Below are 21,624 nucleotides of genomic sequence, written 5' to 3'. Positions count from 1 at the left end.
GTAGCCTCTGTGGCCCTGACTCGCTAGACGCAGACGATTTTTGTTTACCCGTTTGTTTTTGTTCCTGCTGCTTCAGCGAAGACAAGGCACCACGGTTAGAGCTTTCTCAACAAAAAGGCCACTTAGGATGTTCAACCCTGGACAAGGCGAGAGGGGGTGAAACACATGCATTTTATTACAGCAAGCTTTTCATTTCTCCCTCTCTGTTAATTTGGTAATATCCACTTATTAGCATCGTGGCTGCACAGAGATCTAGACTCTTCACACCCTTCCAGCTCCAGTCATGAGGAAATCTGTGAGGATATAGACTCTAAGCTTGACCTAATTGAAGCCCAGTTACCCCCCTTAGGTCAATTTTTTTCACCTCCAGTTTTAATGAGATTTTTAATTAGCGTGGTAATTGCATAATAAGATCCACGTGCCGCCAGATAGCCCGTGAAGGGGGGGAGAGATGGCGAGGAAATCTGACAAGATCTCCCATGATCCTCTGCAGGGAGAGCCAGCTACCGACCTCAGGAGGTGGATCCTGGAGCTTAGAGCACGGCGTACTGTCTGTTCATTCAAATGGGAGGAAAAGAGAGGGGGGGTGGGGGTCATCAAACACAAACAGCGACCCAAACGCTTAACGCTTCATGGCAAGTCATCACCTTGCGTGGTGTGAGCACGGGGTTCTTTATGGCTTGTCAGGTTTTTATTTGATTTCAGATGGAGTCTGGCCTTGACTGCCAGAAGTGCGAGCCAGCCCAGATTTACGAGATCAGCATTGTAGATATTTTTTCCCCTCTCTATTCCTTTTCTTCCTTCTGTCCTCCTTTTTTTCTCCCGTTTTGCTTTTTGTCCTTCTGTGTTCCGCTGTGTGTCTGATGTGTGTCTCTCTTGCTCTCTCACACGTCCAGTCAGATCTACTGTATTGAGAATGCCCACGGGCAGCTGGTGCGAGACCTGGACTTCAATCCCAACAAGCAGTACTATCTAGCCAGCTGTGGGGACGACTGTAAGGTCAAGTTCTGGGACGTGAGGAATGTCAACGAACCAGTGAAGAGCCTGGAAGAGCACTCACACTGGTGAGACACACACACGCACACAAACACACACACACACACGCTCTATATGTACCCAAAAATCTATACACTCATGCATAAGTATATATACTCTTTTGATCCCGTGAGGGAAATTTGGTCTCTGCATTTATCCCAATCAGTGAATTAGTGAAACACTTGCTCAAGGGCACTTCAGCCGTGCCTACTGGTCGGGGTTCGAACCGGCAACCCTCCGGTTACAGGTTCGAAGTAGGCCACGGCTGCCCGTAATATAAACTTAAGACCAATGAGATGAGCGATTTGTTTTAGGATGTGAATTGCTGATGGTTTTCAAAAAGTAAAGTTTCAAAAAGGGAAAATGCCAGTTCTTGATTATTGATTGCAGCATTCATCATATACTGTGTTGATAGCTGCCATATTATAATGGTTTTGCCAGAAATTAAACAGCCTGGAAACAGTTTGGGGGATTTAAATTGCTGATACCTCCTTTTACTAGTTAAGAAATGGTGAGACATTGTTGCCTGTGTCACCAATTGAACCTAATATAATGATAGGGGGCATTTAGTGGACTGAGCACAATTCATTAAGATGCTAACAAGCTGTCAGTAAAAATGCATTGGGCCAGATTCATTATAGTCAGTGATAGCCATGTCAAAAGCCACTCATGAAGTTAACACTGTAGCATGGTGATTAGCACAAGGTGTCAGACACCATAGCTCCATTGTTGTCATTGCCATGTGACAGACGATGTTCGATGATGGCCAAGCTTACATGTAAATAATTGTTATATATGCAGGAGCCCTAACCTAAACATTGTGCTGTACTTGGTTCCTTTATTAAACAGAAAAAGGCAAATCCATTTCTATTATGATATAAACTTATAATGATCTAGTTTTAAAGTCAATGAGCAAAGGATACTCTCATGGTCCAAATGCATATGCACATACAGTATGTGTGTTCACACTCCAACACACACACACACGCCCACACACGCCCACACACGCACGCATACGCATGCGTGCACACCAGCACACAGATTTATACTTATTGGAGCTGACACATATGCTCATAAATGCATGTGAGTGTTTCTGTGTTAGGGATGCGGTGCACGTGTGGACACATCCATAATGACCGTGCTGGCATGCAAGCATATGTCCAGCTCTCCTCTGTGGCAGCCACACTGCTCATAGCCATGCTCTCCATCAGAGAGGAGCACATAGGAATTCTACCCCTCTCGCTCACGCGCACACACACACACACACACACACACACACACACACACACACACACACATACACATACACACACACAAACACACAGAGTGTGTATGCCTGTCAGGTTTGAGTGTCAGAGAGCTCTCTCTGATCCTCCCTCTTAAACCAGACATCAAATTCAAAGCCTGCTTTTCTCTCTCTGCTTTTTCTGTGTGTGTGTGTGTGTGTGTGAGTTTGTGTGTGAGTCTGTGTGTGTGTCTGTGTGTGTGTGTCTGTGTATGTGAGAATCGCTGCTCTGATGCTGAGTGTGTGTTTGTACATATTTATTTTTCTAAGCATGTAGATACTCCTCAGTGTGTCTGAGCTTGTGTGTGTGTGTGTGTGTGTGTGTGTGTGTGTTTGTGTGTGTGTGTGTGTGTGTGTGTTTTGTGTTACGGAAGTGTTTGTGTGCACGTCCCAATTAGTGTTCCGTGCACATGTTCTTTGTGAATGCAGCTCTGGTGTGCCGCAGTATGCCTGCGGATAGGTTTGTAGTTATGCTGTGTTCCATGCCAGCCTAAAGAGGTGTGTGTGTGTGTGTGTGTGTTTATGTGTGTGTGTGCGCCCTTATCCGCGTGTTTTCATATTTGTGTACTAGCAGAATACACAATCATATTGTTTAAAGTGCAAAACACAGCCTCTCTAGCGCCCAAGAGCACACTCTCAAACTCTCTCTCTCTCACTCTTTCACACTCACACACACACAGAGAGAGAGAGGGAGAGAGACATAATCTTTCTCTCTCACACACGCACGGACACACACATGCACACATGCTCACACACATACACACAGACAGGCGCGCACACACACACACACACACACACACACACACCAATCACGGCACGATAACGCATCAGACACAGGATGCTATCATAGAGCGAGATTGGGTTAAAAAAAAACATATCAATAGCAAAGAAGATTTGATCCTATTTAGATAGGAAATTACAAAGCCACAACAGGACACCCACCCCCCCGCCTCCTCCCCCCACTCAGGCATGCAGGCAGGGCAGAGAGAGCTGGGCTGCCCGGTTGAGCCGCGGGGCGAGGGGTATTAGGGAATATTTTTGGGAGTGAAGCAGATTAGCCGAGCCGAGGGAAAGGGTTGACTGAGCCAGATTTTCTGTCGACAGCACCGGTTATCCACCTCCAATCCCCCTCCCCACACACCCCTTCAGTAAGGAGCAGCGATCCTCTCTGCCCAGGGCCATGAGAGATGGAGACAGGGTGGAGGGGGGGGCAGAAATGCATAGAGCACAGAGGAAGGAGAGAGGTTGAGTGGGAAAGGATGGTGGGGGGATTGCAGAAAGAGAGAGAGAGAGGGTGAAGGAGGTAAGCTTTGAACAATAGAGAGGCTGACTGAGAGCGATGGAGAGGTAGAGGGGGAATTGTGGAGAGAAAGAGAGAGATAGAGAGAGGTGCAAGGGAGAGGTGCATAGAGAGAGACAGATGGAAATTGGGGGTACTAAGAACCACCTGGCATCGTCCAGGTGACTGACAGAGACGGACAGTGGAGGCAGACATCTGATTTAGAGACGACGGGGGGGGCATCATCGTCTCCGTCTTCCCAAAACAATCTGACGTGGAGATCCAGCCGCAGTGGAGACGCAGAGGATAGTGACCGACTAGACTCCTCCATCTGTCCCCTTCTCTCTCTCTCTCTCTCTCTCTCTCTTTCTTTCTTTCTCTCTCACTCTCCCTCTTTCTTTCGCTCTCTCGCTCTCTTCCTCTTTCTTTCTCTCTCTCTCACGCTCTTTCTTTCTCTCTCTCATTCTCACTCTCTCTGTCGTTCTCCCTGCAGGGTGTGGAGCGTCAGGTACAACCACTCCCACGACCAGCTGCTACTGACGGGCAGCAGCGACAGCCGGGTCATCCTGTCCAACATGGTGTCCATCTCCTCCGAGCCCTTCGGCCACCTGGTGGACGACGATGACCTCAGCGACGGCGAGGACGGCCACCAGGAGGAAAAGTATGCTGGACCAAGCTCTCTCCTGTCGTCCTTCTGGCCCTGTCGCACTCCTCTACCTCTCTCTCTTCTCTCTTCTGTCCTGCATTCTCTCCATCTCACACAGTGTGGTACTCTTTCTGTTTTTTCTTTCTCACATTACCATTCCCTTGTCCACATCCCTCCATCTCACTGTCCACCTTTCTTTTTCTCTCTTTCTTTCCCTTACTTTTTTGACTTTTTCTCTATTTCTTGCACTCTCTATTCCACCCTCACTCTCTCTCTGCATCTGTTCTGCCTGCCTATCTGTGTGTTTCTTCCCCTCTCCCAGCACTCCTCCTGCACTCGTTCACTGTTGCTGCTGCTAGTGTTTGTTAATGAGCAGCAGCAAGAACACATTTTCACACCAGTCCTGTGTAGGGTGGCAGGAGCAGGGGACAGCTGTGACTGTGGCACCCCTCCAAAGCCTCTAGACATGCAGCTCCTGCATACAGCAAAGACACCTGCGGTACGGTGACCGACCGACCGAACAGCAGTGTGTGTGTGTGTGTGAGTGATTGTTTGTGTGTGTGTGTGTGTGTGTCCCAGCTGGCCAGTGAGTCCAAACTCACAAACAAGCCCCTAAGTACAGAAAGGACGTTGCCAAGCGACAGCGGGTGATTGACAGTCAGGGGTTGTTATAGTGTGTGTGTGTTTTTTTTGTGTTTGTTTGTGTGTGTGTGTGTGTGTGTGTGTGTGTGTGTGTGTGTGTGGTTTTGACAGGAGCAGGGAGCCGCTACAGGACAGCATCATCGCCACATATGAGGAGCATGAGGACAGCGTGTACGCGCTGGAGTGGTCGTCCGCCGACCCCTGGCTCTTCGCCTCGCTCAGCTACGACGGACGCCTGGTCATCAACAGGGTCCCCCGGGCCCTCAAGTACCGCATCCTGCTGTAATGGGAGAGAGGGAGAGGGGGAGAGAGAAAGAGAGAGGGGGGAGAGAGAGAGAGAGAAGGAGATGGTGGGGAGAGAAAGAGGGAGAGAGAGAGGGAGGGAGAGAGAGAGAGAGAGGGAGATGGGAGTAAGAGTAAAAGATGAAGAGCAAATGAGTTTGTTTAAGTGGGAGGGAGGGATGGAGGGTATGTCTCTGCGACAGAAAAACACTGCAGACTAGAAAGACAACCGAGACAAAGAAGATGGAAGAGTGTTGTAGTGAGGGAGAGGGAAAGGAGGAGAACAGAGGGAGAGCCACACACACACACACACACACACACACACACACACACACACACACACACAAAGACATTATTAACAGCACCAATTAAAGCAGCTTTGGCGCAGCCGCCTGTGTTGCCCGGGAGGCTGTTTGAAGAGCAGTACAGAGAGGGTGTGAGACTGGGGGTGTGCAGGGCTGGACAGGCTGGGTGGACCGTGTCTGTCTTTGAAAGTCCCTATATATGCTCTGAACCTGAACGCACCCTAATGCCTTTTACACACACACACACACACACACACACACACACACACACACACACACACACACACACACACACACACACACACACATCATCCCGAGGCCCCTGCAACGCACCACCAGAGCCCCACTGCTGAGAACAAAACCCAACCATGGAGAAAGCACTACCAGCCCGCCAGGGGCCTCCATCATACCTCCCCCCCACACACACACACACACACACACCACCTCCCTACCCTTTTTCTGACATCAAGCTAGCGTTAGCCTTACTGGCCTCCCTGTTTCTCTCTATTAACTCTCCTCACAAGGGCTGCGTGTGCTGGTGGGGCTGACTTCAAAAGCCAACAGAAAAAAGCACCTGAAAGCCTATAATGTGTACACATAAGCCCATACCCAGCCCCACATAAATTATACATGTTCAGTGTAGAGCCTCTGAGCCCCCGAAACATACTGTAAACACACCGAGCTCATGAATAGGGATATCAAAAGTACACCGTATTACCTCAAGTCATGGGTCAGGTATCACTCAGAAAGCGGTGAGAAGCACATTCTTTCTATGTGTCAGGCAGAGATGGCTCTATTATTTTATTCAGAACTGAATGTATGTATGGCATACCAACAACATGCGCAGTCAGATATATGATTGGAGCCCCATAATGCTGTATATTTCTATATGGACATGCAATGTTACCAATGAAGCCCAAAATGGCAACTAATTATGTGTACATTCCAAATAAAATTATAAATTAATATGAAGCTATTAAGTCTGAAAATAAATGCTTTGTCTTTTTAATGTGTTTTGTTTTTCATCCCATCAAATAGATCAATCAATATAGCCTTACTGTGGATTACGGTAAATAGTTTGGCAAATATAACAATAGCTTTTGTTTACAGAACATTTTTGCCCTTCTTATACTACCAATCATCAAGTTGTTACTTTTATATAATTACATAAATTGGTAATACGAATAACCGCATGTATTCATGTAAGCAAAGTCCACACATGAGATGCAGAGCCCACAGGCACTGAGGTAAATATTGTGAGCTTCAGCTGTAAGAACTGTAGAGCACGTGATCTGAGGGTTCTAGAACTTCACCTCCTCCATCTCTGTTCCTTGGAGAAGCGAGCCTCTCCCCCCGCCCTGAGAGGTGGAGTGCCTGTGGAGTGTTCATTAGCGCAGCCCCCAGTGATGGGGAGGTGTAATTGCAGCTTGACCCCGGCGGGTCCCCGCGGTGAAGGAGGTCCACGGTACGGTCCCTCACCTGGGGAGGGAGGGGGGTGGGGGGCAGCCTCTGAGTAGCGCGGCTCTGCTGAATGCATAATGCCTCAGCTCCATCCTTAGGCTTGCATGACACACGGCGCAGGCATTATTGATGTGAGGAGTGGGTTCAGATGGGTTGGCTGCCCCGGGGACAGGACCCTGGACACCTCTATCCTCTCCCCCAGATGGAGTGGCGCTCTCTAGCAGGCGTCCTCCTCCTCTGCCCTCCATCACATCGTGCGCCTGCATGCATGTGGATACGCATCTTTCTGTGTGCTTGTTTGTGTGTGTGTGTGGTAGTATGTGTGTGACAAGGAATGTGCACATGTGTGCTCGAGTGTAACAGCTGAGTCTGTTTGAGTGAGTCACTTGTGTGTCACCGGGGAGTATGTGTGTGTGTGTGTGTGTGTGTGTGTGTGTGTGTGTGTGTGTGTGGCCTGTCAGCCATGCCATGATGTGGCGTGTTGCATGCTTCCTGGTCTCCTCCAGTGGCCTGGCTGTCTGCTTTCCTGGGCCCGGGCAGCATGGCCGGGAGCTTTCCTGTGGCTCACACGGCACACTCAAGAGCAGCAGCCTGAGCCCAGGGGCAGCTGTGCATGGAGGCGCAGCAGGAGGGGAGGACAGGACCAGTAGACAGACCAAGAGATCCACTCTCTGGCAGAGGAGGGGAAATCCATAGAGCTCTAGAGTTAGGGCTGGGCTGGGCTGGGCTGGGAGCAGGTTGGGAGGTGAGGACCACCCTCCCACTCTCTCCTCTCTCCACTCTCTATATACAGCATTTTTTTTTTTTGTAATGTTATGATTTTTGTGCCATTTGCTATGCTCTTTAAAGTGGAGTTTTAAAAGTACTTTTTTGGGGGCTAGTGTTTTTATTTATTCATAATTATTCCAGGTGGTATGTAAGCAGAACTATCAGAACCCGCACCTGTGTCAGTTCTCTGCGTTTGAGGTAGTGTTGAGTTGTAGGGATGGTGAGCCTGGAGGAGAGCAGATCTGGTGAGCAAACCTGCAGAGCTGAGTGAATGTTGTTCAGCATTCACACACCATAGCTTGGAGAGGCAACCCTAGTGCTGACGCATGTAAAACAGATGTGAATAGTCGGTGTGTGTGTGTCTGTGTGTGTCTGTGTGTGTGTGGTGGGTTGGAGATGCTGCAAATGGCCCTTCAGTCTGAAGCGGTCTGGTTGGAATGGCAGTGTGAGGAGAGCAGAGCGGCGCCCCGAGCATCTGCTGCTTTAAATATCTCCTGCCAAGTGGCAGGCGCATGACACACCAGCGCTGCTGCTCCCTCACATCCATCAGCCCGCCGCGTCCATGGGCAGAGTGCGGGCTACGCCAGTGCCCCTCGTGTGCCCCATGCACAGACTCTTTTTATAAGTGCCAAGCCCTCAGCTGGACAGGGGACAGGGTCACCATGGGATATCTTGAGACGAGATCTATGCATGGGGGGCTCATGTTTTGACTGCAGAGCTGGTAGAAGTAGTAGTTTACCATAGGTGAAAGAATCTTACACTAATTGAAGTTTTGGATTTTCAGGCCATGTGAACTTTTATTCCATTTAATTTTGTTACCATTAGAGATGCTTTTGATGAGATTACCCAGAAAATTGACTTTTTAGTATTTTAATGTTTGGTGGTTTTCAATGGCATTTAATATTCCAAAAGTCAATGCATTCCACTTCTCATTCAGTTTCCACTTTTCCACAGTTTCTGTGTTTGAATGGTTCTCTTGGGACATTCTTATCATCTCTTGGTCTTTAACGCAGTGACACCATCACCTTTTAATCCAAGTTTAGCCTTCACACCATTTCTCACCTCCGTGTTCGAACAGAGGCTGTGCGGTATTTTTTACAGCTCTTATTTTCATTAGCTGAATTTAAATGTAAATGCTTCGGAAAAAGTAAAAAACCTTGGGGGGGTCAGGCAAGCGACATCCTTTGAGAGGGGTGCAGGAATTGGTTTCATCAGCTCGGCAAATGAAATAAATGAAATTAGATTTAATTTAATAATTTATTCATATCCTCTGTGCGGAGCGACAACCTTCAGGGGAGCCAGGTGATTAGTACCTACAAGAGACGCTCATTAACATGACCAAATAACGCGCCATCCCTGGAAGTGAAAGTGATGCACAAACGGTATGTGCATCAGTTTTTGAGGGCAGACAGAAAATGAAGCTAGAGAATGAGCAAAATGTAACGCAGAATGAATGATCAGAATCCAAGTTATTGTCTGGTTGGGTGGATGTACAGAAGAATGTGTTGGGTGGTCTGGTGGTGTGCCTAAGTGAGATGATGTTCGATCTTGTGTAAAGTGCCGCTGTCATGCGGAGCACTTCAGCATGAAGTGACCGAAGCGGGAGTGGCTCACAGTATGGCCCCTCTTGAGCCATTTATGTGATGAAAATGTAATGTCATGTCATGTACTTGAATATGTTACTCTTCTGTTATGGATATGCTGTTGGTTGGGGGCATGGCCTAGAGGACTTTTTTCGTTTGACCCTTGCTCTCTGCCGGCTCTAAAAATGGCTCCAAGTCCTACATAATTCTGACTGTTCTGATTCCTGAATCTGAAGGAGCAATTTTGAGCTGAAGGTCAGCCCTGTCTCACGCTGCTGAACAGCAGTGGACAAGGCGAGTCCAGTCCACCCTAGGCCTTGATGGCACCTGATGAGAGACTGAGCCCGTGCAGATCACAATCAGCTGCGGATGCGAGTTTGGATGGGAGCTGGAGACTCGTGGGCGCCGCCGCTGTGCGCCCCAGCTCGTCCTCGCTCGGTCTCCACTCGTCCCTCAGGGGGCCGTGAGACTACTTGGCTGCGGTTTTTGACATGGCGGTGTCAGCCCCGGCACCAAACCCTCGGCGCACTCTCATCGCTCTTATTTGTTTTCCGCAGCATATGCCGGTGTCATTTTGCTCCCACGGTAGCAGCCGAGGCGAGACAGCCAGACAGTGACGATGTGCCCCAACAGGCAAGTTCATTCACTCCTCACTCTTGGTGGTGGAGGAGCTTTTTTGTGTCCTTTTTTTTAAAGGGAATCTCTGTCTGCATGTTCAGCATGGTGGTGGCGGATGTGGTTCCTCAGACAAGCTGGGACGTGGTCGGAGGCCTTTGATGTTCCCCTCGCCGCGAACATGGATAGCTACTTAGAGTGACAAACACCCCAGCGAACAGAGCAGGGCCCGTTGTCATAAGCTGCTTATTTAGCATCGCCGTTCCCGAGATAAAGTGCTTTAGCGCTCGCAAACGAGCCCATCAAGCACAGCGGAAAAACGGAGGGGAAAAATGTGGCGCCACATTCTGCGTTTAGCAGATCTCTGTTTCAGCTCCTGCCACACACACACACCCTCTCTCACCCTCTCTCTCTTTCACTCTCTCTCTCGCACACACACACACACACACACACACAGACATTCTCACATTTTCAGAGCTGTTGGTTTAAATTTGTGCCGCTCTCTCTCTCTCGACCACTCTACAACCACTTAAACGCGTACGCGCCACTGCTTCCAGGTTTTTTGCACTATTTCCTTAGATGTCTAACAAATGCCTACAAAGGACTGCTTAATTTTGCATTTCCACCTCCTTTTTAAGCGTCGCTTACCACACACACACACACACACTCACCCATTCCTTCATGGCTCAGTGTCAGGAATCTAAGAGGAGGTTGCCGGCCTGGATTTTCTTCCGGCTTTGTCAGGCATTAAGTATTCTCACTGTCTCTGTGAGGCCACAACACAATGGCCTCGGCATCAGTGCGCCACACGTGCCTTTTTTCCCATTCGACTTCAATTGTTCTTCAATTACAAAACAAGTAAGCGAGTGAATTTGCTATTATTTATTGCCTTGGCCTACATGTGAAACATATAATTGCCTCTCTAAGGCTGTAATTGCTTTCATTTCTCATGGTCTCCGTGAAATGTCCATAGACATGCTCCACAAGTACAAGAGGAGATTGAGAGGGAGAGAGCTGCCGCTGGAATACGAGTGGAAAGAGGCCTCTGATTAAACTCTTAAGAATTTAATTATGGATCTGGGGTCCAGGTGCTTGTGTGGCTGGTGTGATATGTGTTAGTAGACTGTCGTTGCAAATCATTTGCCTTTGTCTTCTAATCAAGGGCAATTTGCATGTGGGGCTATATGCTTGAAAGACCTACAGCATACACATGCAAGCTATTGAGACGGTCCCCTCATAGTACGGTAAATCTGTCCATCATGAGGACATTTGCATGAATCTGTTCCCAATACCCAGACTCTTTCCTCAAATGTTACAACGTCATTTGGTTTGCTGTGCATGTAGTGAATATGATGTCCTGCTTCAAAACGCTGTTTCTCTCTCCTGGACATTCCTGCCTTCCGTCCACTCTGCCATGATTCCTTACTCCTAGCATGATGCATGCGCTCTGAGCATGTCATGGCAGTCCTCCCGTGGTGCGTTAGCGGCTATGGACCCTCGAGCGTGGCCAGCGTCTCCAGCGCATGCACATGACGCAGCTGTCCTCCTGTGGCCCCGTGCCCCCTGTGTGTCCCGCGCTGACCCCCGCTGACCCCCGCAGCCGCTCCCATCGCGCGTCACCCGGCCCGGCAGAAGCCAACAGGACAAGGCGCGTGGGAACCCTGACCCACATTCCTGCGCTCTGACATGTGAGCCAGGCCAACGTGGACGCAAGGCAGGGGATTGGGGGGGGGGGACTGGCTCTGTCATGTCAGGGCTACCAGGTGATACTGAGCGGTGAACCCTTGACCCTCCCAGACATCAATGTTTGTGTCAAGGGATGTCATCTGGATGCAAAGTAAGGGCCTATGATGTATGGTTACTCATAAGGCACAGCCCCCCCCTCCTTGCTGTGTCTGTCATACAGGTTTGCTCTGGACATAACCTCACTCAGGCCCCAGATACCAGTCCCATGGGCTAGAGTTGGACACTGCATGTTGGGTTTGGTAGCTTTTGCTATGATGCAGAGAAAAATAAATAGACATAATTTTGCATGAAAGGTTTTGAGTTAGAACAAATGGTTCTAAATTGAAGCGGCTTTATTGAAGATATTGTTGTTGTTAGTCTTTTCATTTTCAGTAATTAGAATATATATAGCCAATCCTGCCCATACTTGCCATTGTGATTGCCTTCATAATACATAGGAAGTGGTGATTATACTGTATGAATGAATGTATCATTGTATGTATTAATATAATCATTCTCTCCTCAGTATAATGACCTTATAGAGATGATAACATATAAGTGTTCCCTTATTTAGTCTTCCCTTTATGTCTTGAATGAAGTGTGTGTCTTACAAGGATGGAAGCTAATAGGTATCCTCATTGCTTTGTTTTCTGATTAGAACTAGTTAACAAACAATAAATACTGTACCTAATCACTGTCAGGACAGCTCCCAGATCGGACGAGGACATCAACAGGACCATGGCCAGGAAATCTCTTTGACTGTCTCTGTGTTCTCATCATTGTGAGGTCTGGTACCCCAGTGAAAAGTGTGTGTGTGTGTGTGTCAGTCTGCTTTACGGTCTGGGGCTGTCTTATCTTCTCTGCCTTGTGTGCCTGCTATAATAGGAAACTCTCCCTCCCTCTTCTCTCCCTCTCTTTCCCTCTCTCTCTCCCTCTCTCCTTCTCCTTCCAAGTTCGTCTTTCCTGCCATGCAGGCAAGAGGGAGGAAGTGACCTACATAGAGCCAAGCGTTATGCTTGCTCCGGCGCTGCCTCTTGCATTTGAGGAGGGGGGGGTGCGATAAATAATTCAGCCGTTGCTGCAACACGGCTGCCTCCGATAAAATGATCAGACTTAATGAGCTTTAATGGCAGGCAGACGCTCCGGCAATCAAAGGGCCGAGCAGCGGGTGGAGGGCCCGGCCAGGGACGCCAGGTTGTCAAGGTTGTCAGGCGTGATTTCTGAAGTGCACCTAGAAAGGGCTCGCAAGTCGGGGGAGTCAGCACAAAAGCTGTCGGGAATGGCAGGAGGTTCATGAAAGTCATCCTCAGCGCGTGAAGTCGTTTGTCAAATGATCATTGCCCATTTTCTCTCTTCCGTCACACACGGACTCCTGTGCATCGTTCATTGACTGTTGACTTTTGTTTGCGTTCCTTTTTTTATTATGTGTTTGTAGTTTTATTTTGTTTTTCACATAGCTCTTCACATAGGCTACTGTAGCCTTCTTTTTTGTGCGTGCACAGCTTGTGAACATACCTGTGCACCACCCACTCACCATATCCGCGAAATGAGCTCTTGCAGGAGAGAGCCTGCTGTACCTGAGGGCACCAGATTCCAGTGTTAATCCTGGCATATTCCGCACAGCACGGTTTTAAATGGGCCCAATCTGCCACAGATGATCCAATCAAAAAGCCCAAACAGCCAGCAGATGTACTTGTGGAATGGTGGCGCCGAGGCAGCTGTTCCTAGCGTAGGTGAGCCATCGCGCTATTGAATGATGAACGGCCAGCACGTGGCTGCCATATTAGCGGCCCACACAACTTCTGCTGTGGGCTGTCCACAAGAGGACCATGGCTGACCCTCTGGGGGTGGGGGGTAGGATGGATGAGCGAGCCACAACAGGTTGTTCTCAGAGCCTGTGTCTGGTGGTGATTATAAATAATGTGTGTGGGGAAGAGAATTTCACACTGATTATGTGTGGGAGGACTTGATTGACTGTTGGATCGGTTCCAACTCGGAATGGAGGAGGACGGTCTGTTTGTAATGTGTTCGTATATAACATGGTCACAGTGTTTGAAGATTCAGTGTAAAAAACATGGTTTAGATAATGGGAGATAAATATGGAGATATTATTTTCTGATTTTACATCAGAAAACCATTTGTTGATTCTTTCCATATGCATATACATTTTATTATACAGCTGTTAATTTTAGACTACACAGTTTAAAGCTGATGAGCATAAACAGGGGCCTACTGTAATTCCCAGTAATCGAAGAGGTCATGAACTTGTGCTGCTATGGACTGCAGAACTCCTCTCTTGATTTTGGAGGCAGTCATTTTTGTCCCTGGTTCTTCTTTACATTATGCTTAACCACCGTCTGTTTACCCAGCACTGGTGGGGATCTGCATACAGCCAGCTTTCCCGTGCAAACGTGTGCCCCAGATTTACCGCTGGTTTACTCGGGTTTACTGGACTATATTCTCAGATGAGTAAATGAGCTTATAGCTAAGCTAGCCGAATGGGATTGAACTGAATTTTAATGCGAGGATCTTTAGAAAGCGATATATACCCTGGCTAATATGGATGCCACATGCGACGAAAAGGTGATGGTGGAGGCAGGAGGCAGGAAATGTGCTGAGAAGATGGAATCGAACGGGAACAATGCTGAATGTTTGTGCACAAAGTCTAAAAATATCCCCTTGTTTGGAATAGAGAGGGATTTGGTACCATGCGGCTTAATGGAATGATTATTCAAATTTTGTCAGGACTGGTGAATCCCAAATAGAATGATGGAGAGGGGATGTTTGTGAAGCATCTCTACAGGGACTCCTGTTGTTGTGGTTGCTGGTGTTGTAACATGAATTGGTGCTATTCATTTAGTTCAAAGGATTGCAATTTACTCAACAGGCAAATGCGTAACATGCGTTTGTTGCATTTGCTTTCATTTTGCTCAGTTCATACCATGAGAATTATCCATTCTCAGAAGCAAGTTCGGTTTTGAAATATGTATGTAATATGTACAAAAATCACATGTGCTACTGAACATCAAGTGGGAGAATAGTAGCCTATGCTAACCACACACAGATGAGTTCTACTCTGTGAGCACTCATACAGGTAAAAGCATAGAAAAGCATAGCTGAAACGCTCCATGAACTCCAAATGCACAGTCATCCAAACATGAAGCAATTAACATTCTGTTGGAAAATGACATGTCCCCCTTGGGTTATACCAAATGCTAGTCTGTTCTTTCAACACGTTAATGTTCAGCTTGATCTTGATTTGATGATATGAGTGGGGTGCTTCTAAAAGAATGTGCCCATCCAACATGTTTAATCATTTCACCTGGTTTTCTTCATCATTTTGTGGAGTAACAACATCCCTTGTATCACATTCTCTGCTGGAAAATGTAAGCCTCATAAAAACCATAACAATTTGCAACAGATCATATCTGCACATGGATTAGGCTTTACAAGTTGATAAAAAAAAAAAACATAATTTATTTATAATCTCATTGTAACGATCCTGTGTTCCCTGTCCCTCCTTTGTTTACCTCCTGTGCCATGTGCTCCTGTGTTTACTTCCTGTCCCTGTGTTTTAGTTCCTGTCAGCCATGTGCTCCTTTGTTTGTCTTGCCATGTCTTAGTTCCCTGTGTCTCCGCCCCTCACCTGTTCCTCATTATTAGTCTGCTAGTTTAATTATGATTTCCAGCCCTGTGTTCACCTGTCTCTTGTTTCTTGTCCACTTGTGCCTTGTTAGCCTTGTTTAACCCCTGTGTATTTAAACTCTCTGTCTCCCTCAGTCCCCTGTCGGTCATTGATGTTGTTTCGTGGTTGTAGTGTGCATTCGCATTAAAGATTCCTGGTTTAAAGCTTAAGTGTGCCTCGTTCTTGACTTGCCCTGCGCCTCGGTCCAGCTCTCCATACTGCAACCCTGACACTCATTTGATCAGATTCTTAATATGGTTCCCACAACATTCTGTAATTACAAGTTATTAAAATATGAAAGAAAATGAAGCAAAAACCCAGCTCTGCTCATGAGCTATTCCTCCTGTATATGGCTGCCAAGCCCATGTTGTTGCATGCAGCTGTGCACCAGCTAGGCAGCAGTCCTGCCCAGTGTTACATGCAGAACTCTACCTTCAGCACTGGAGCCCAGCGATAAAGCACCGGGCCCGGCCTTATGGTTCACCTTGAGAGCTCTTGGAGTTTTAACAGCTTAAAAATAGATCCGGCATGTTTAATGATAAATTTAGGGAGTGCCCCCGAGTTATTTATGGCCCAGCGCAAAGCTTATTATAAAATGCGCCCAGATCTGAAGGACTCTCATAAATTAGTGGGAAAGGAGGAGGCCCCTCTAAACTCATTTAATAAGTACTGTGTAGTATACTGCAGCATCATAAAAGGCCACTGAATCATCCCCCAGTGTGTGCTTGAGGAGGGTGCTTGTTGGAGTCTTCTTTATGGAACCAAATATGATGTATACATATACCTCACCGCAACAGCCATGGCTGAGTGCTGTTTACATAACAGGTTCCGATGGAGAACACAAGCTTCCTTGAAAACCGGAACATTCTTCAGGCTTTCATGTGATTTTGGTACAATGAGAGAAATAGCAGCTTAACCGTGCAGTCAATTAATCTGGTTCTGTTTGGTACAATTCAGGAATGACATCTTCTCTCATCATTATCCTCAGTACCATCATCATCATCAGCACCACCATGACCTTCATCATCATTATTATAGTGCCGTCGCGACTCCCATCATTATCACTGGTGGGCAATTTGGACCACAATGCTCCCCGCTTCCACATCACTGGGGTCAGCGGGGGCCAGGCTGGTGTGGAGGCTGACCGCAGCACCTTCCCACGTGCTGCCCTGCTTGTCATTTGCGCCGGGCGCTGCCGCGTGCCGAGCCGTGCCGTGCTGCTGGAGTGTGGCATGGGAGTGCTGTGGATGGAGCAGTAATGGGGCATAACTCTAATGGTCTGATCAGTGGAGATGCACTGCAGGGAATGGCCAGTGCTGTAATGGTCTGTTGATGTTGGCGGTGGCTTGGCTGTAATTGGGCTGGGGTGAGATATTCTCTGCTGTAATGGGGCAACCTTGTATCGACCCTCCTACAGAGATTCACTCTCTCTCACACACATACACACACACACACACACCCACTCTCTTTCACTTTCTTTTCCTTCCTTCCTTCTATCTATCTCTCTCTCCCTATATATATATATATATATATAACTCTTCTCCAACACCACACACACACACACATGCATTCCAAACACATCACAGATGCTTCTGATGTCTATCATGTTTGTGTTTCAATCAAAGCAGTTGGCTATGCTGGTCGGGGTCCATGCACACTGACCAGACAACTTCTTACAGTCACACCGGGCTCTCAGGATTGTAAGTTGTTTTAAGAGAATATTTTAGATACCGTATATTTAAAACTATTCCCTGCAGTCTGTCTTCTATATACTTTAAAAGCACCCATCATTTCAGACATATTTTAATTCCATATGATTGTTTGGTTTACACTTTACGGTAAGGGTACATGAATTATCATGAATTCATGATTTCTGTATTACTTCATTCCCTAATATCTCATGAATCATCATGAATTATGATTTATTATGAACTATGATTTATCGTGATCATGATTATATCTTTTTCTGCCAAAAATGTCATCATCACTGCTCAAATTCTGATTTGAACACACACTTTAGTTGATGTATTGTCCATGCACAAACGAGAGACTATGAATTCATGTCAATTCCTGATGATTCATAAGATATAAAGGAATGAAGTAATGCATAAATCATGCATTAATTCATGATAATTCATGTCATTTTACGTAAATGTAGAGTGAAAGAATAATAATCCAACCATATTTTTTATTTCATGAGTAGCACAGCGTCCAATCTATTTCTCTCTGTACGGTTCTTTCGAGAACTGTACCCACCCCTTTTTAAATGGCGAATACAAATATTAAAGCACCTCCTCAGAATTATAATTGATATTAAAATAAGAAATCATATTGCTGAGCGCACATTTTTACAGCATAAAATGAACAAAAGTAATAACCATGTAATTGCTAATTAGTTACCCACTCATTTCATAAATTGAGAGATTTGGGTGCCGGGTGCTTAAATATCAAAGAGTAAATAGCTGTGGATGGTGGGTTTGGCATTCATTACTGGGATGCAAGACTGAGTCTTTCCTCTGTGTCTAAAATCACCTTAGCAAGACAAGCATTTGCAAGCATCTCTATGGTTTGGTGGTGGTGTCCACTGCAGTGCAAGTGTGCTGCAGATATGCCCTTCACAGAGACACACATCATCACCATAAGCTGACAACGACTGGTTAGCCCCAGGGAGTGGCATCCAAAAGACATTCACAACCACCTTTAAAAAAAAAAAAAAAAAAGGGGTCAGTAAGTGACCTCCTAATTCAAATGTTAGACATGGATTAACCTTGTGTGCTAAAGAGCAATAGCGGAGCTCCTTTGCATCTCATGTCTATACAGCAGGGACTGTGTCCTCTGGGGATGATGACATGCCGTAGAGGAGCCACATCAGATTGGCCCGCTATTGCTGTTTGTGAAGTTGCACTATCGACATAATGGAGGCCAATGGTTCAATCCCTCTCCACGCCCTGGAGGTTGCTGGCGACACCTCAGATGACCCTGTTATGCTAAGAATAAAGGGGGATCGCTGGCCTAAGGCCTCTTATTTACTAGTTCTGTATGATTTATGGATGTAAATAAAAAATTAAGCAAGTTATTAAAATGTGCTTAATTGAATATACTATTTTTTCTGGCATCAGAGAATCTTTGTTTCCGTTCCAAATTTTTAACCTTCTACTCACATATGCTGAGATATGCTGAAAACACTCACTCTCTCTCAGAAACACACACAAACAAACACAACATACAGTAAGTAGATGAAATGAAAGACTCTCATCTCCCCGTTCCTTTCTCACATATTGTTTTTTTGCCCCACCCTACCCACTCCCACCGTGCGTTTGCATCCATGGTCGGCTTGCTGAAGTGTTTTAATTGTTTTATCGGAGTGACAGCAGGAACGAGTGGACTAAACTTCTGCCTCCAGTGCAGTGCTTCATGCTAGAAAGTCAATTACTGTGCGAGGAAAGTCCCTGAGGTAAACATATGGGAGGGAGATAACAACCCTGGCAGGGCCCGCGGAACGTTCCAGACTGTCTCTCCGCCTTAGTTAGACTGCAGCACTTGTTTGCTGCACTCTCCTGTGGATACGCGCTTGAGAAAGAATGCATGGTGGGCCGAGGTATTGCATTAATCCATTTCCGAAGTCAACCCATTTTATTCCTCCTTTTTAGGGTGGGCTGTGCATTCTAAGTCTGTGTTCACATGCGGAAAACAGCCATAAGACCGGCAGCTCAGTGCATCATCAGAACTCTAATATCTTTAGGATTATGTGGACAGCAGAGGAACTCAATCTATAGTTCCCCCATATGTCTTTGGACCTGTGAAGCCTTATATAACAACATTACTCCAATCCCCACACGTCTCACCCCTCTGCAGGAGCAGCCATATCAATTACTGACCCATTACAAGGCAGCTTAGCTTCTCCGCCACAACCACAGCTGTAAGGGTCCCTGCCAAGGCCAGTCTTAGAAGGCACCAGGCAAATGAACTTAGGGAACAATCTTGGGATCAATGGGATCACTTAACCGATTAAGATATTAGCAGACAGACGCCTATTACCATAAGGCCGGATCAATACGCTGAGAGCCATGGAGGAGCTTAATGGTTCTCTGTGTTAACACAAAGTCACTGAGGGAAGGGTGGGAATTCAGCCGCCGTCGCAAACGCTCCCAACTAAGGGGGGGGGGGATGACTGCCGTGTCCTCAGGTGATGTCCACAGGCTGTTAGAACCAAAGATTAAAATTCAGGCATCATACACCGCACAGTTGTAATCAATTACTGGAACAGATAACGAGTTTGTTTCGCTCGACTTTAGAAGTGTTTCCATCAATGGTTTACACAGTGCAACGTTTCAGAGTTTACATTTGGGAGGTCAAGATAACTAATTGAGGTTGGAGAAGGGATAAAAAAGTCAAAATGAGTAAATGCCGTCACCAGCCACTGAGATACACAATGACTATGACAGCACAACGAGGGAGGCTTGAAATTCTTCAACAGAAATTGAAAGCACTTGAAAAGAATTGCTTTGCCAAATCAATAAATGTGACATTTGGACTGAAAAGCAGAATGCAACACAAGTTAGTGAGTTTTCTTCTTTCTTTGCACCTAATCCCAGGCTGATGGAACGCTGACAGCTGAGTGTCATGGTGTAATAGCTGGTCAGGAGGATGAGCCTCTATAGCGTCTGGTCTTCATAGGGTCTCTCTCTTCCTCCCACTCCCTATTCAGTCTGTCTGTCTTTCAGATTTTCCCTCATGTCCCTCATTTTTTCTCCCTCTTTCACTCTGTTTTTTCTGTCTCTCTCTCTCTTTCTGTCTCTCTCTCTCTTTTTGATTTTGTCTTTTTCTCTCCCCCTCTTCTCAGATGCAGAGGCGGTTTGGGCTTGGAGCCCATGTTTGTACCACTCTAAGCTCCTCCACTAGAGGACCTCCATTTATCCAGCCCCTCCCCCCCCCCTCACACACACACACACACTTTACCGCAGTGTGTGGCAGGGTTCGCTGAGGGAGAGCGCAGAGTGTGTGTGTCTGTGTGTGTGTCTGTGTGCTTGGATGTCAGTCCAAGCAGGTGCATCCAACCCTCTCTCATCATTAATTGTGTTTAATCAAATTACAGGCGTGGAGTGTGACAGTTCCACTCGAGCTGTACTGCTTCCCTGGTCCAGCCTCCCCCTGCTCTCACCGATACCGTGGGGGGCGGGGAGGGGAGGAAGCGGCCGCCTGCAGTGATGGATAGGCTGCTTTTTGTTCCCAGCGTCACAGCCATGCAGTGCAGTAGAAGCTGCCACATTATACATTCTCTGGCTTGTTTATCGTTCGGTCGCATGATGTTGGTTACACACGGCGGCAAGTGGCTGTACGTACGTGTGTGTGTGTGTGTGTGTGTGTGTGTGTGTGCACGCTTTATTATTTTAGAGCAGAGTTGTAACTCCACCCTTGGTTATCTCGGCCATTTGTCAGCTGAAAAGGCGGATTTGGAATTTATCAAAGGCTGCAATCTGACATGCGGAGAGGCTCTTCTTCACTCGGCCAGTCGGGGTGTTGGCTGAGGACTGATAGGGAATGCGCTCTGGACAGAGCCTCTTCTACTCGATGTGGCACAGGCCACACTAATTAGTTTGGCTCCCACCATGCCTCATACGTTGGTGACCACGTGGGCCAGAGGATGGGTGGACGGGGCGGTGATGGTGATTGGGGCCTCCCGCCTGTAGGGATCAGGAGGAATCCACACAAGTTATTACATCGCCTTTAAAGGCCCATTTTGTCTTCATCAATTCTTAAACTCATAAGACTCCCAGCCTCTCTCCCTCTCAAAATTGTACCATCTATCAGGCAGCTCCTCTCTTTTTTCCTCTCTTTCTTCCTCCCTCGTTCACCACCCCCCTCCTCCCCCCTCACACTTTCTTTCAACAGAGGGCGATGGAATGGCAGTGGATTGTCAAATTATCAAGGGGCTCAGGAAGATGGGCCTTTATTGCAGGTGGTAATAACTGGCCCTCTCCTCTCTTCCTCTTTCTCTCTCTCACTCTCTCTCTCTCTCTCTGTCATTCCCTCTATCTTTCTTTACCTCTTTCTCCCTGTCTCTCTCTCTCCCTATCTCTCCTCTTTTTATCTCTCTCCTGTTTGCTCCATCCATCTCTCTCACCCCATGTCTCATTCTTCTCTTCCTCTTCCTCCCTCTCTCTGTTCTCTTCCTCCCTCCATATCCTCTGTCCCTCTTTCATCATGCCGGTGGCTCCTCATTTCGGTCGACTGGTGCTGTGCTCTCGTCGTGCCATGTGCTAATTACGTGTGAGACAAAGGAAACTGATTCGCACTCCCACTCGCTGCTGTC

The 21,624-nt window shown here is 47.1% G+C and overlaps 1 protein-coding gene across 3 annotated transcripts in view; it reads left to right on the top strand.

Annotated features, from left to right (window-relative positions):
- Positions 1-5,521, top strand: part of eipr1 (EARP complex and GARP complex interacting protein 1) — a 34,930-nt gene extending 29,409 nt beyond the window's left edge. For 2 of the 3 annotated variants that reach the window (XM_048270802.1, XM_048270804.1), the window contains 3 exons: positions 897-1,064; positions 4,093-4,260; positions 4,999-5,521. In XM_048270802.1, the coding sequence (XP_048126759.1) occupies positions 897-1,064; positions 4,093-4,260; positions 4,999-5,173 (511 nt within the window). In that variant the 3' untranslated portion in view covers positions 5,174-5,521. The remainder of the gene's footprint in view (positions 1-896; positions 1,065-4,092; positions 4,261-4,998) is intronic. The other variant, XM_048270803.1, reaches the window with a different exon arrangement.
- The last annotated feature ends 16,103 nt before the right edge of the window (positions 5,522-21,624 follow it).

Source organism: Alosa alosa, chromosome 19, assembly GCF_017589495.1.
Source record: "Alosa alosa isolate M-15738 ecotype Scorff River chromosome 19, AALO_Geno_1.1, whole genome shotgun sequence".
NCBI classification, from domain to species: domain Eukaryota; kingdom Metazoa; phylum Chordata; class Actinopteri; order Clupeiformes; family Clupeidae; genus Alosa; species Alosa alosa.
This window is presented reverse-complemented; position numbering and strand designations above follow the sequence as displayed.